The following is a 12,978-nucleotide window of genomic DNA, read 5'->3' as shown; positions in this document are numbered from 1 at the left end:
CTTTATTCAGCATACAAACACAAAACTGCTTATGATATCGTTGTAAAGCTGGTTATGACAAACTAAAGTCGGTTTACCGCAATATACTACAGATGCATTGCTGAAGAAAAGGCTGTTATTAGTAAATTGTAAGTTTATGCTATATTATCATCTTTCTTTGCATCTGAAAAGAGGGTAAACATGCAGAGGTTATGGTTCAGCAATGAAACACGTAACTCTAGAAACACTACTTTACACTTTAAGGTAAAACACAAAAAATACCAGCAGGGAATGACAACTTTCTGAAAGGAAGCACTGAGTTATGCGACAAATTCTCGCATACGTACATGGGTGCAACGTATGTGGGAATTTGGGGCATATTTAATTGCAGATTTGACTTGTAAGACCTCAACTGACAGTGTTTCTTTGTCTATTTCTTAGTCTCCTCAATTTGTTCCACCTCACTGGACTCATCCACAACTTTCCCATTGACCATTGTTTGTGTGACGACCTTTACTATTTTCCTGGTGCGGACGTCGGGCTCCTCTGCAAAACACAATGCACTCGGGTTAAAAATGCTAAGCTATTTTACATTCAGAACAAAAAATATTATTCTTTAACAACATAGATTCCCCTGACAAACTCAATGCAAGAAAAAAAACACCTTTGCTACGGCATTGTAATGATATACTGATTGTTTTTTCCGTCTCCTCTTGTCGTCCTGGGAGTTGTCACAGTTTATTTTGTACAATAATGAACACTTATCACAGTAGTAATGATAAAACTGGTGTGTAGCAGTCCATAAATATCAAAAGCACTTTTTGTAGTACAAGTCATTGTTTTGGACATGAAAGGCAGAGTACTCACTTTTGGGAGGTGGAACTTCTTTGACCCTAATGAGAAAAACAAAGACTTTTTAGGTGTTTGAAATATGATTTTTACTAATATTGATAATTAAAGGTACACTGTTCAAGTGGGGGAAAAAACATGTTTTTTTTTATTTGGTAGGGTACCCGGAGGAAACCTACGCCTATGTGACCTTTTAGTGACCCTGCATGGGTGATTAGCGTTTCCATCACTGTCCATGGATGGAACGCATGTGTAACCATGGCGATGGGTCCATCAGCGGCGAAAATCTACCAGAAACCCTAAAATACTATTGTTTTTTTATGACATTGCACTTATGGAAAGCAAGATTGATTGATTGACTGACCCTGGAGCGTCATAGAGGCCAACGTGATGGAAAGCAAAGGTCATGCTGGGTCACTATATAGATAGATAGATAGATAGATAGATAGATAGATAGATAGATAGATAGATAGATAGATAGATAGATAGATAGATAGATAGATAGATAGATAGATAGATAGATAGATAGATAGATAGATAGATAGATAGATAGATAGATAGATAGATAGATAGATAGATAGATAGATAGATACTCACATCTCCTCTCCTTCCAACAGGCGCCTGTAGGTGGCGATCTCCATCTCCAGGTTCTGTTTGATGCGCAGCAGCTGCTCGTAGTCGGTCTTGGTGCGCTGCATCTCCAGTCTGAGCTGAGACAGGTCGTCTTCCATCTGGGCCAGTGTGGTCTGCAGATGCTCCATCTCAGAGGAGTATTTCTGACCCGTCTCGCTCAGGTTCCCCTCCAGTGCTGTGATCTAAACAAATTATTAATGAACAAATAAATGATTATATCAGCTGGATCTCTCCTCCTGTTGATATGATTTGACTTTGTTTTCCGACAGAAACCAAAGCCTTAATAAATGACTTCACTATCTATGTTCATCCACAAGCCGTGATTAGCAACTCTATCCCGCTTGTGTTGGGACGTCTTATCAGCGTGGGAGAGCCTGTTTACCGTCAACAAGGGATTACAAGACAAAAACACAATCCCTAACTGATTTCTGTTTAACGTACATAAAATACTACTGGTGAAAGTCATCAGTCACATCATGCTGGCCTTTTCCTAGTAAATGACTGTATGACACACTGATCATAGTCTTGCTTGTTCACTTATGGAGAACTATCAACACGGAATATCTTTGTGTCCACAGAAAAGCACTACATCTGACCACTGGTAGAAGAATCAAGTTACATTATATTCCCACCTGCTTGTGTAGGCTCTCCAGCTCAACCTCCAGGTTTTGCAGGAAGCGCTGCCTCTCGGTCAGCTCGCTCTGGGCCAGTCTCAGAGCTTCGTTGCTCTCCTTCACCTCATTCTGCACCGTCTCTAGCTGATGCCAAGAAAAGACCACAATGCATTTGTTTAATCTGATGACAGCTCTTACACAACTGTCCTGATTGGGGCTAATAATTGCATTTCGCAGTAATTAAGATTTTCAAGATTTGGTTCATTGTACACATTCTATCTATACACGCACACAGGGAAGAAGACTGAAATATAATATAAACTACTGAAATATTATTTGTGGTGGTCTAAACTACAATGTCAGCATGTTTTATACTGAACCATGTGGAGACAGGATATTTAGTTAAAAAATTTCACCTGAATATTTGCTGTTTGTGCCATTTCCCATTTAAAAGTGTGGCCCTAATGCTGACACTGGACTTGTGTGGGCTCACTATCTTGTTTTGTATCTTAATAGGGATGGGCTGTCTCCTGACCTTCTTGCGGTACCATTGCTCAGCATGCTCCTTGTTCTTCTTCACGATCCCCTCGTACTGAGTGCGCAGTTCGGACAGGATAGTTCCCAGCTCTGGTCCATGGGCTGAGTCCACCTCCACATTCACCTCATCTCTGGCGATGCGGGACCTCATCATCTCCAATTCCTACAAGGCAAACACATTTTTGCTGGGTATGTTACTCAGTAGGATTTTTCTTGCCGAGGCTCCAGCTCTGGAAATATAGTCTACATTTCAAGCCTGAATTTGATGACTATCTACTGCCAAAAAGCTCACAACTATCACATTGCATTTTGTTTTTTAAATAACAGATCAGAGACACCTGCTTTCTTGTACAAATGCTAACTGTTAAAATGGGCTTCCCTGGCTCTTCTTTTTAGATCCAGATTATTCGGCATGCATTCTTTGTAACCATAGGCAAACCAGCTGGGACTGGACTTTCTGCTGAATGTGCTGAGCATGTGTCTTGACGAACATTTGTATAAACCTTACACCATGTGGTGGCTTGAAGGATGTGGTGGTCTCTTCATTATTTAGACACTTTCCATCAATAGTTAATAGTAGAGAGCTCAGTTTACTTCTGGCCTTTTGGCTCCTCCACATGCAGAGCCCATGTATGAGTCGGGCGCTTCTCTTTCACTCTCTCCTTTTGTGACAGATGTTATGTCATGTCTCAGTGCTATGTGATCTGGTTTATATGTCCACGTATGGTTTTCCTTTCAGTTTTACAGTCCAGCACTTAAAATACATTCAGCCACATTGTTCTGTGCAGGGATGGAAACTTGTGCCGAAACGGTATACACGCAGAGGACACTGAGATCTGGTTTCTCAACCAATCCCAGAGGTGCTGTTTAGTGCGAAGAGGAAGTCAAAGCTATACATTCAGAGGCGCTGACATACATTTTATAGAAGGGAAAGAAACTGAGTGTAACTACTATTATTCCCCGCCCTGACATGTTTGCTCACAAAAGATGGTGATGGATGTGATATAAGGTTTCAGGTGCTCTTGTTGTCATCGTAAAAGGCACAAAGTCTTGGTCTAACTGAGCATAGTGTTTGGGCTGCATGGCTTTGGAAATGAAACCGAAATGCAGTTTGTCTGACAAGTATTGGGATTGCGCTTTAATGTGTTGTTTTATATCTTGAAAGAAAGATACAGTTTACAGTGCAGATCTTAGAGAAGACTGAACTGGTGCCTTTCGGATGTTTTGTATACAGGCTACAGTATAATAACCCAATGAATCCTGATAGTGTCACCTTGGAATAAACCTGTGGAAGGAGTCTCATTTGCATCTCTTTGTGGTATCTGACACTGTGAGGCATTGTTTATTGTCACATTTTTTCTCCAAGAACACAGCGGCCGGAGCTTTGATGAGCAGCAGAGCAAATATCTTTTTTTACCCCAGGGGAAAGTAGACCCAACGCCTCTGCAGCAGCTGATTGGACAATGCCGGCAGGTTCGGAAAACCAGATCCATTACGCTCTTTTGTTTGTAGTAACTCGAGGGCTCCTCCCCCTCTCGCTCCAAGCCCCCACCTCCTTCACTCTTTCCAACGCTAATGGACCTCTTGAGTGCCTCGAAGTGGGTCAGGCAGATATCTGGTTGTGTGTGAGAGCGGGATGAATGTGAAAGAGGCGATTTACCGACCTCCTCGTGGTTTTTCTTGAGGAAGTAGAGCTCCTCTTTCAGGCTGTCCAGGTCTCCTCGGAGGCTGGCGATGATCTGCTCATGGTCGGTTTTGGCCTTTTTCAGAGCCACACAGTCGCGCTCCACAGACTGACACATCACCAGCTCAGTCTCCCACCTCAAAAGTTCACAACATGATGGGTTTAGAAATGAATCTTTTAATCATTTCCATTTTGTTTGTTATCAGTCTTTTACTCAAATCATATACATTTTTTTCTGCAAGTAAAATTCTGCTTCAAATATCCTAGAATATTACAATAAAGAGTATTCATTTTATATAGTTACAATAATAGCTACATGAGTTTTTATATCCGATACAACTGCAGACTCCCATCCAATGCCCATGATACATAAAGGTCATATAGACTGTAAGACTTTTGTAGTTTTGAGCATTGTAGAGAGGACTATGAATACGCCCTCAACCTACTGAGTAAATGTGTATCACAGTATCAGGTTCTGGCCATGCAATTCCACTCTGAACAGTTTAGCACTTACTTGATTCTGAAGTCATCAGCAGCCAACTTGGCATTATCAATCTCTAACATTAGACGAGCATTTTCCAAGGTCTTCTTCCTCACCTGTGGATATATCAACACAGCAAAGAGGAGGTGATTATTTCAATAATACACTTGTTTTACTCATATTATATAGAGAATAATATTTTATTCATCTGCTTCAAGCTTGACAAAAACAACTTTCCGCATTTCTGAAGCTGTGTTGAGTCAGATTATAAAAACGAGTTCAAATAAAGTCACTTAAGTTCAGTTCACAACATTGTGACCTGAATGCGATGTCAGAGTTTGCTCTCTGCATACCTCCTGTTCTACAGCATGAGCTTGGGCCATCATGGAGTCGAGGTCGTGACCTTTGGGGATGCGGTCGAGCATCAGCTGTTTAATCTTGCTCTCCAGGTCTGCGTTGGAGCGTTCCAGAGTACGCACCTGTACGGGACAGTCATTAAGGGTCTCACAGTAAATGGACTGCGGTAAAATGAAGGCCTTACATGTCATTCAAAAGCATTAAATCCCAAATGGCAAGTGTGCAAAGGAGGAAAATGTTTTTAAAAACCCAAGTGTGACACTAAACCCAAACCCCTGTGCTCCCTGTAAATAGTTTTAACAGTGTGAAACCTTGTCCAGGTAGCTGGCCAGGCGACTGTTCAGACTCTGCATGGCCTCCTTCTCATTGGTGCTGTTGCCATGGAGTCCATTTAGTTGGAGGCTGATTGGGCCGTTTAAGTCTTGGCCGATGGAGGCTGAGCGGGTCAGCGGGCTGGCAGTGAAGGAGACCGAGGCCCGGGACCGAGCGCGCCCCGTGTCCATCAGAGAACGGCAGGAGAAGGACGGCTGCCGGGACACGGAGAAGTTCCTCATCGACATGCTGGAGGACATGATGCAGCTGCCGAGTGCAGGTGGAACAGTTAGTATTTGAACATAAGTAACAACATAAAGACTCTTCAGAAAATGCAGACTGTAAGGAATGACTCCAACCTGTGCACGTGACTGTTTCCTGCTCTTTTTCTATTCTTATCGGGGGTTAGCTGTGTGGGTTGACAAAATAAATAGTTAGAGGTTACATGTTGGAAAACAGCTGGTGAATAATCACAAAATATTAAAAACTTTACGCAAGATGTAAATAGTAAACCGGAGGAGACTTCTGTGTTTGTGAATGTGCTTTAGTCTTGAAGATAAAGGCTGAACGAAAGAATGCGTTGTTGCACTGTATGTGTGATTGAAAAAGTTTTGTAGAAATGTTGTATTGTATTTTACTATTAGAAATTGGGTATCACTTAAGATTAAGTGTGCTCATTAAGTATTAATAAGCATTAGTAATCATTTTAGGGTTAGGGTTAAGGTTAGGTTAAGGGTTGGCTACGAATACGTGTATTTTTAATGGCCTATTACTATGTTAACAGATAAAAGTATAATAAGTAGTGTGCGAAAAGTTCACAAGCAGGTTATTAAAGCTTATTAATATTTAACAAGCACATTACCATAAATTGTGTAGAAAGAGTTGAAAATGAGCTCTAGCTAGAAGCTCTTTATGCATCACATCAGCTGCAAATCTGAATTGGAACTATGTTGATTGCATTATCCCTGATAGATGAATAAATAATAAATAGCTGTACAATAAGAACTACTTTACATTCTACTTTTTTCCCATGTTTTATTTTAATTCTGGGAGTTACGAGCACACTGCATAGAACATTTCATCATTCTGTACATAGCATGTATGAGTATGAGCGACTCGTGAAAAAATGGTGCCAGAAACGTTCTCAAAAGTTTAATAACATAAAAGACAACCTTTGGTCTGCTGTCTTCATCTGGATTTAGTGCATTCAGTATCTTTGAAACCACTCACACTTATACTTTACATCCCTAATACCACTCCTTCCACAAGTCTCAAACCTGTAAGGATATGAATATAGTGGGAGCCGATATAGCTGTTAAATGTCTTAACGCTCTTCTGAAACATAAGGGAATGATTGTGCAAATAGCAAATGTCCTAACAAGAAAATATATGCCTTCAAAAGCCAGAGAGTTGAACCACATGGGTCATTTAAAGCTACTGTTTCATTGTGAGTTGCCCCTGTTTATACAGCACTTAATAAAATGTTTAAAAAGCTACTGTTTCATGGCTGCAGAAAAGCTCTTTTGCAGCTCTGGCGAATAATTTCAAAAAGGCTTCAAATTGTCTCCTATTACGATGCTATTTCCTCACATGTTATTACGGTGTTGTAAAGTAAAGTGCAAACTGTTTGAGCAGTGTCTTACAACGCTTCATTCTGTGTTTATCAGTGAACCGTGTCCGTCCCTCAGTGCGTGTCGTTGTGTGTCCCATAGGCAGATTAGCGGTCAAGGGAACCTCTCAGTCTGGATGTTACCTGATCCTCGCAGCAGCGTTCCCACAACACTACAAAGGACCCTGTACTAGACAGGCGCTCGTTGTTCGCATGAAAGATAAGGACGCGGGGAATGATCAGAAAAATATTTCCGAGCGGATTCCAGCGATACACGGGGAGTGAAAGAGCAGGATGTGAGCTCGATGTCTCAATCCGTGAGAAGCATTATCTGACTGGGAGATGCGATGACAGTGAATGTGAGCGAGGACATTCATGTTCACCAAACAAGATACAAAAAAACAACAACTTCCATGACTATATTTTATGTCATAACCTCGCACTTAAACCATCAACGGTGGAAACGCATGTAAATACACTGGGTTGTGCGGGACGACCAGTTGGGCGGGTTTGATATATATGGAAACAAATGGATTAAACTCACCGCTTTGTGTCTGTAGTTGCAGGTGATGTGGGATCCAGAGGAATGCAGAGGGCTCTGTGCTGCTGATGGGACAGGTGAGGCTTTATGCAGGTGTGTCCGGCGAGGGAGGGGCCTGCGCTCAAAGAAGGTCGGTCTCCAGAGCGCTGAATTGTACAAGGCAGAGCATTGACAACATGTTTGTAGCCGAACAGGGTGAGTTTAAAGTGAAATAACAGCAAAAGTGAAGGGGGAAAAAAGTATTTTGCGATAAGTGTGGCACTCAGAAGCACTCACTTTTCAAACTGCCATGTCTCAAACAGAGCTGCACAATTTTGGGGGGAAAATATCCAATTGCTATTTTTCCATCAGTACTGCAATTGCTATTGGATTTGCAAATGATGTTTTTTTGATACCGAGAGCTCAGTGTGACACATCATGGACTATTTGAGAAAAACACATTCACTGTCTTCATACTGGTTGGTGCAATTGTGATATAGATTCAGTTGCAATTCATTGGGAAGCCCTTATACTGACCTTTCTCTGCAGAACATTATTGCAATGATTTTACTTTATATCCCGCAAAACTAACCAGCAGCAACAAAACAACAGTAAACCGGACACAATATTTTGAGAATGGCAAGGCGTCAGTGCTAGTAACGTGAACCACAAAGAGCCTGTTTGTCCGGGTTCATTATTGGAGTCCACTAACATTATTGGAGGATGATCAGATGAGCTGATTAAACCGTGTAACAATGCATCTGGTGGCTCTATTTATCACACTCGAGCTGTCTCATATGTCATTTACTATAAATATCTCATCAGCAGCAGCAGTGGGCCATTGAGGGCCTCTCTTGATGCCTCCCGTGCTTGTCACTCATCCCCCTGTAACCCGACCCTTCCTCTACCTGTTGGAGATAAAATATTCAACAGACAAAGAAAACCGGCTGCTTCGAGAGCCCACTGGTGTGGATTTAGTGAATAGCTAACGTACATGCTATATGTTTGCTTATCCAGTGGAAGTGTTGCAAGTCTATCCAAATATTTGTTGTTTTTGTGTGCGTTTGCATTCTGGCTCATGTCACCATAATTGCTTGGAGCGACAGTGAGGGAACAATGTGAGGTCAAAGCTAAGAAAAACATGATGTTCCTAAATGTACAGGAGCTAGTCATATAATTAGAATGTCATGAAAAAGTGTATTTACTAATTCAACTTAAAATGTAAAACTAATATATGATATAGACTTATTACATGCCATTTTGATGATTATGGCTTACAGTCCATTTCAAATTTTCTGAGATTTTTTTTTTTTTTCAAGATGAGCCATAATAATCAAAATGATAACAAATAAAGGTTATATATATCTCACTTTGCATGAGTCTATCATACATTTGTTTCACAGTTTAAGTTGAATAACAGAAGTAATTGCACTTTCTCATGATATTCTAATTATATGTCGAGCACCTGTATAATAAAAAATCTGGTTATTAGAGGATGGAAAGCTTCATTATGTGGCTGTCCTGCACAGACACACTTGGGCGCTGTGTGTTTTGATTATATTAGCATGTATGCAAATGTGGGTCAGATGAAAATGTCCGTCTGTGTTGCAAATGAGCGTTTTTACATTTGACTCATCTCAGACATCGGGCTCCGATTCCAACGTAAATGATTTAAGAAACTTACCAGGAGGACTCGGAGTTACCCTGGTCCAGCTTTATTTATCCAGCTTTATTTATTGCACGTAAATAGAGAGTCCTCTGCGGGGCTTCCCGTTTCACCAGTGATCTGGCTCCCCCTACAGGTGCACAATAGTAAGTACAACCGGAAGATTGTTTCCAAAAGAGGGCAGCAACAACCTTTGCGCCACGTACGCTTTCTCGTGCACTCGTACCTATCCTCAAATCCTGATCAGATACCACATAGGAAAACATGAATTGTGACTTCAAATATCTATCCAGAATTGTGGCCCTACTGCTGTAACACACTTAATTTAAAATGTTATATCAGCAGGCCCACAAAAAAAGCGCCGTCCATCATGCACTCGCTAATTTATTTGTTCAAAAATAAACCCCCTACAATACAATCCCTAGTCTTTGCGTCAATCATAATCAATAAAATGTGCCTTATATGTATAGGCCCGTACTGGACCTGTCGGATCTCCCGTAATGCAAAATAAACAGAAGAATGAAAATCTCCGGTCATCGGGAGACGTGACACGGGCCACAGGATCACATGAGATAGAATCAAAGAAACAACGTGATCTTTGCTTTCTCTTTCACTCGGGTTCAGTCGGGTTTTGGGTCGTTACGTAAATAAACAGGTGATTAGACTGGCAGGACGTCAGGATGCCGCTCGTGACCCCACTTGACCTTTCGCGACGCCTGTCACGAGCGATCATGTGACCGGGCGCATGTGCGCGTTAGAACCAAATACGTGTCATGTGTAAATGTGCGGCGTGGTTCAGCGCAGTGTTAGAAAAGTCTACAAAACATGTATGTACAACGAAAAACTTTATACTAAATCTATGTTGTTGTTTTTTTTTTGTTGACAAAAATCAGCTCTAACGAAGTGTAAGAGTATTTTCATTTAAACATTTAATTTTACAGTGCACTGAGTATTAGATGCATGTAAATCAGTATATGTATTATACTGCTGAATACGATTTATGAGTTTTATATTTTCTGATACAAATTATACACACAAACAAATCAAAACCTCCAAAAAATAACATTCATGATCAATATTAAAAAAGCTAATTCTATAAAATGACTTTGTTGAAAATGTAAAAATCTATGTCTGCATTTTAACAGAAGATTATAAGTTAAAAATAAACCAAATGAATACAGTTATTTAATTGAAGATGGGGAACAATTGATTTAGACAGAATATGTCCGTCTTGATATAAAAAGATTTTCAAGACACAAAGATTTGCAGCCTCTTGGAAAAAGATCATTTATGGAATTGAAAAATTGAAATTGAATTGCATTTAGAAAAACTAAAGATCTTTACGTCCCAACTTAAAACATACAAAACTGGGCCACGTTTATGACAGTCACGTCGAATGCAGAGGATGTTAAGATTATAATAATGCATTAGTCTGGAATATTGCTTTTTCTTTTCCTTTGATTCACTCTCCTGGGTGCTGGTCAGCTACATATATAACCGCTGCTGCTCTGCCGTGCGCATGTAATAATTAGCCAAAGCTTTAAAAAGGCCTTAAGATGGCATTAAGCTGGAAGAAACCCCTGCTGAATGTTACCTCCTGATGCTGCTGAGACAAAGAGGTTTTTACCAAACTCAACAAGGCAAGGAAACCTGGAGGAGAGAGTTACAAGGAGACCAGTGTAACAAAAACTGAACGAGTGCCGCAGGAGAAAGTGGAATATATATTTATCTTAGTTTCCTAAAGTGTCAATTTTTTCACTTTGAAGTTTTGTCCTTCACTGTAGTGTATAAAAGCATTTGTGAGAAAAGAAAAAAAAAACACCTGTTCATCGAAAAGGCCTTTTTATTGATCTTGAACTAGATGTTGTTGTTAGAATCACTGGGAATCTCCACTTTGTTCCTTGAAAGTTGTGTTTCAAGTGACAGGTTTGAAGTTCATGTCCATTAGCTGCAGCAGTCTTTAACTTAAATCAGATGTCTTTGTCTGTTTCCGTATTTTACTTCACACCTTGATACACTTTTCCTTGTAAAGTGAATCAAAGCCTTTCCCCCAGAGCTGATTGCATATCAACTGTATTATTTGTCCAAAAGGAAGAAATTAACCGAATTTTTACATCGCTGATCAAATTGGGGGGAAATCTTTGGAAAATTGGTGAAAAATGTGGAGTTCAAAGGCCTCACACTGTGCGACATCCTCGGTGCCGTGAACATGACTGACGGCTCTCAATAGTGCCTCGCTGCTGAAGTGATTGCTTCCTGTTTCAGTGGAGCGGCTGCTGTTGTCGTTGGCTGGAGGCAGACCCAGACACAGCTGACCACAGAGACGTGAACAGAGCGGGATGGCCTTACCCAGTGTGTGTGACGTTCACTTTGCTTTGGAAATGAAGAGGTCAGAAATGTTCATATACGAAGCAGCCATGTCTTTACCTGCTTCAGCCAATTGTTATTATTATTATTATTCATTTACTTTTTTATTATTATTTTTAAAGATGTGAACATATTACCTCGGTAACTGAAAAACAAAAGGATCAACTGAAGTGAATTAGTTGAACGGTGAAGTTACTGTAAATGCAGATTGTCGAGTTTTGTGGCTCAGAAAAGCAAAAAATGGTAATTTAAAGGGACACTATGTAAATTTCACACAATAAATAGAATAAAATACAGGCATTTGTTTCATTACAGACATTTTCATTGTTGGAAAAAAACTACCTACAAACAATGAGCAAGCAAACATGTGTATAGGAACAAGTGCTGAAACCAGACCATAACTGTGGAGGCAGAAAAGCAAGAGGTCCGAGGTTCACTGTTTAAAAAGGGTCCTTTATGAACATGGACAACGCCAACTCGTTTTGGCAACCGTGTTCATCAGGGCAGTCAACAAACATGTGTCTTTGCTCTGAGCGGCTCATCTCTCCTCAGGCCTGACTGTAGCTTTACTAGGAGTAGGGACAGCTTCAGCCGGAGATGTTGACTTAAAGGGGTATTTCAGGATTTTTGACATAGGGCCTCATTTCCTTGTTTTTCCAGAGTGTTGTTGATTTCTGGATTTAAAAAAAAAAAAAATTTAATTCATGCAATCCTTATATTTGAAGAGTTTAGTGGTGCTAGGCTAGTGCATGTCTATGGTAACTAGTAGCCTGCATTAAAAACAGTCTGACTCAAGCGCAGTGCACCTGAGACAAATCACAACACCAGACTACCCATATAAATGTCTGTGTTGACTGAATAATTTTTGAAATATAGCCATGAACTTATATTTGAGCAGCATCAGCTTCCTGATTGTAGCTACGCAGCGGTGGAGTGATCTGCTCGGTTACCAGATCTACAGTAGTTTGTTTACCTGCGGCCGCATTACTACTACACATGGAATTCACAAAGGAGCTTTCTACAAATCAGATATGGCAACGTTTGGAGGTCGACCCCATGACTTTGAAGAGGTTTTTAATGCAGGCTACTAGTTACCATAGAAATGCGCTAGCCTAGCACTAGCCTAGCACCACTAAACTCTTCAAATATAAGGACTGCATGTCTTTAAAAAAATATATATATCTCCAGAAATCACCAACACACTGGATAACTAGAGAAAGAGGCCCTATGTCAAAGATCCTGAAATAACCCTTTAACGGCAAATATTATATTTAAATAGAATATAGATACAGGCGGCATCGCCGAAATCGCCCATATGTGGTCATGTTTGAAAACAGTTAAGGGGAAAACATTTTTGAAAAAATCGAAAC

The 12,978-nt window shown here is 40.4% G+C and overlaps 1 protein-coding gene across 1 annotated transcript; it reads right to left on the bottom strand.

Annotated features, from left to right (window-relative positions):
- Positions 1-347: 347 nt before the first annotated feature.
- On the bottom strand, positions 348-7,739 carry LOC306959600 (keratin, type I cytoskeletal 18). Its single transcript, XM_079551754.1, has 10 exons — positions 7,600-7,739; positions 5,446-5,713; positions 5,131-5,256; positions 4,811-4,893; positions 4,277-4,433; positions 2,611-2,775; positions 2,094-2,219; positions 1,426-1,643; positions 847-872; positions 348-525 (listed from the first exon to the last, which is right to left on the bottom strand). Exons 2-10 carry the CDS (start codon positions 5,704-5,706, stop codon positions 410-412), a joined length of 1,278 nt encoding a protein of 425 aa, XP_079407880.1. The 5' UTR covers positions 5,707-5,713; positions 7,600-7,739; the 3' UTR covers positions 348-409.
- Positions 7,740-12,978: the final 5,239 nt, after the last annotated feature.

This window comes from Gobius niger (genome assembly GCF_951799975.1).
Source record: "Gobius niger genome assembly, chromosome: 2".
In the NCBI taxonomy this organism is placed as follows: Eukaryota; Metazoa; Chordata; class Actinopteri; order Gobiiformes; family Gobiidae; genus Gobius; species Gobius niger.
Note: the sequence above shows the minus strand (reverse complement) of the source record. Positions and strands in the feature narration are given on the sequence as shown.

What these genes read in the sequence shown, in the direction of transcription:
- LOC306959600 (XM_079551754.1), bottom strand. Translation starts at nt 5,706, where the DNA reads ATGTCCTCCAGCATGTCGATGAGGAACTTCTCCGTGTCCCGGCAGCCG. An exon ending in AGCAATGGTACCGCAAGAAG is followed by an intron (nt 2,220 to 2,610) that starts GTCAGGAGACAG and finishes TCTTGGCATCAG; the next exon opens with CTAGAGACGGTGCAGAATGA. An exon ending in AGAAGTTCCACCTCCCAAAA is followed by an intron (nt 526 to 846) that starts GTGAGTACTCTG and finishes TGTGTTTTGCAG; the next exon opens with AGGAGCCCGACGTCCGCACC.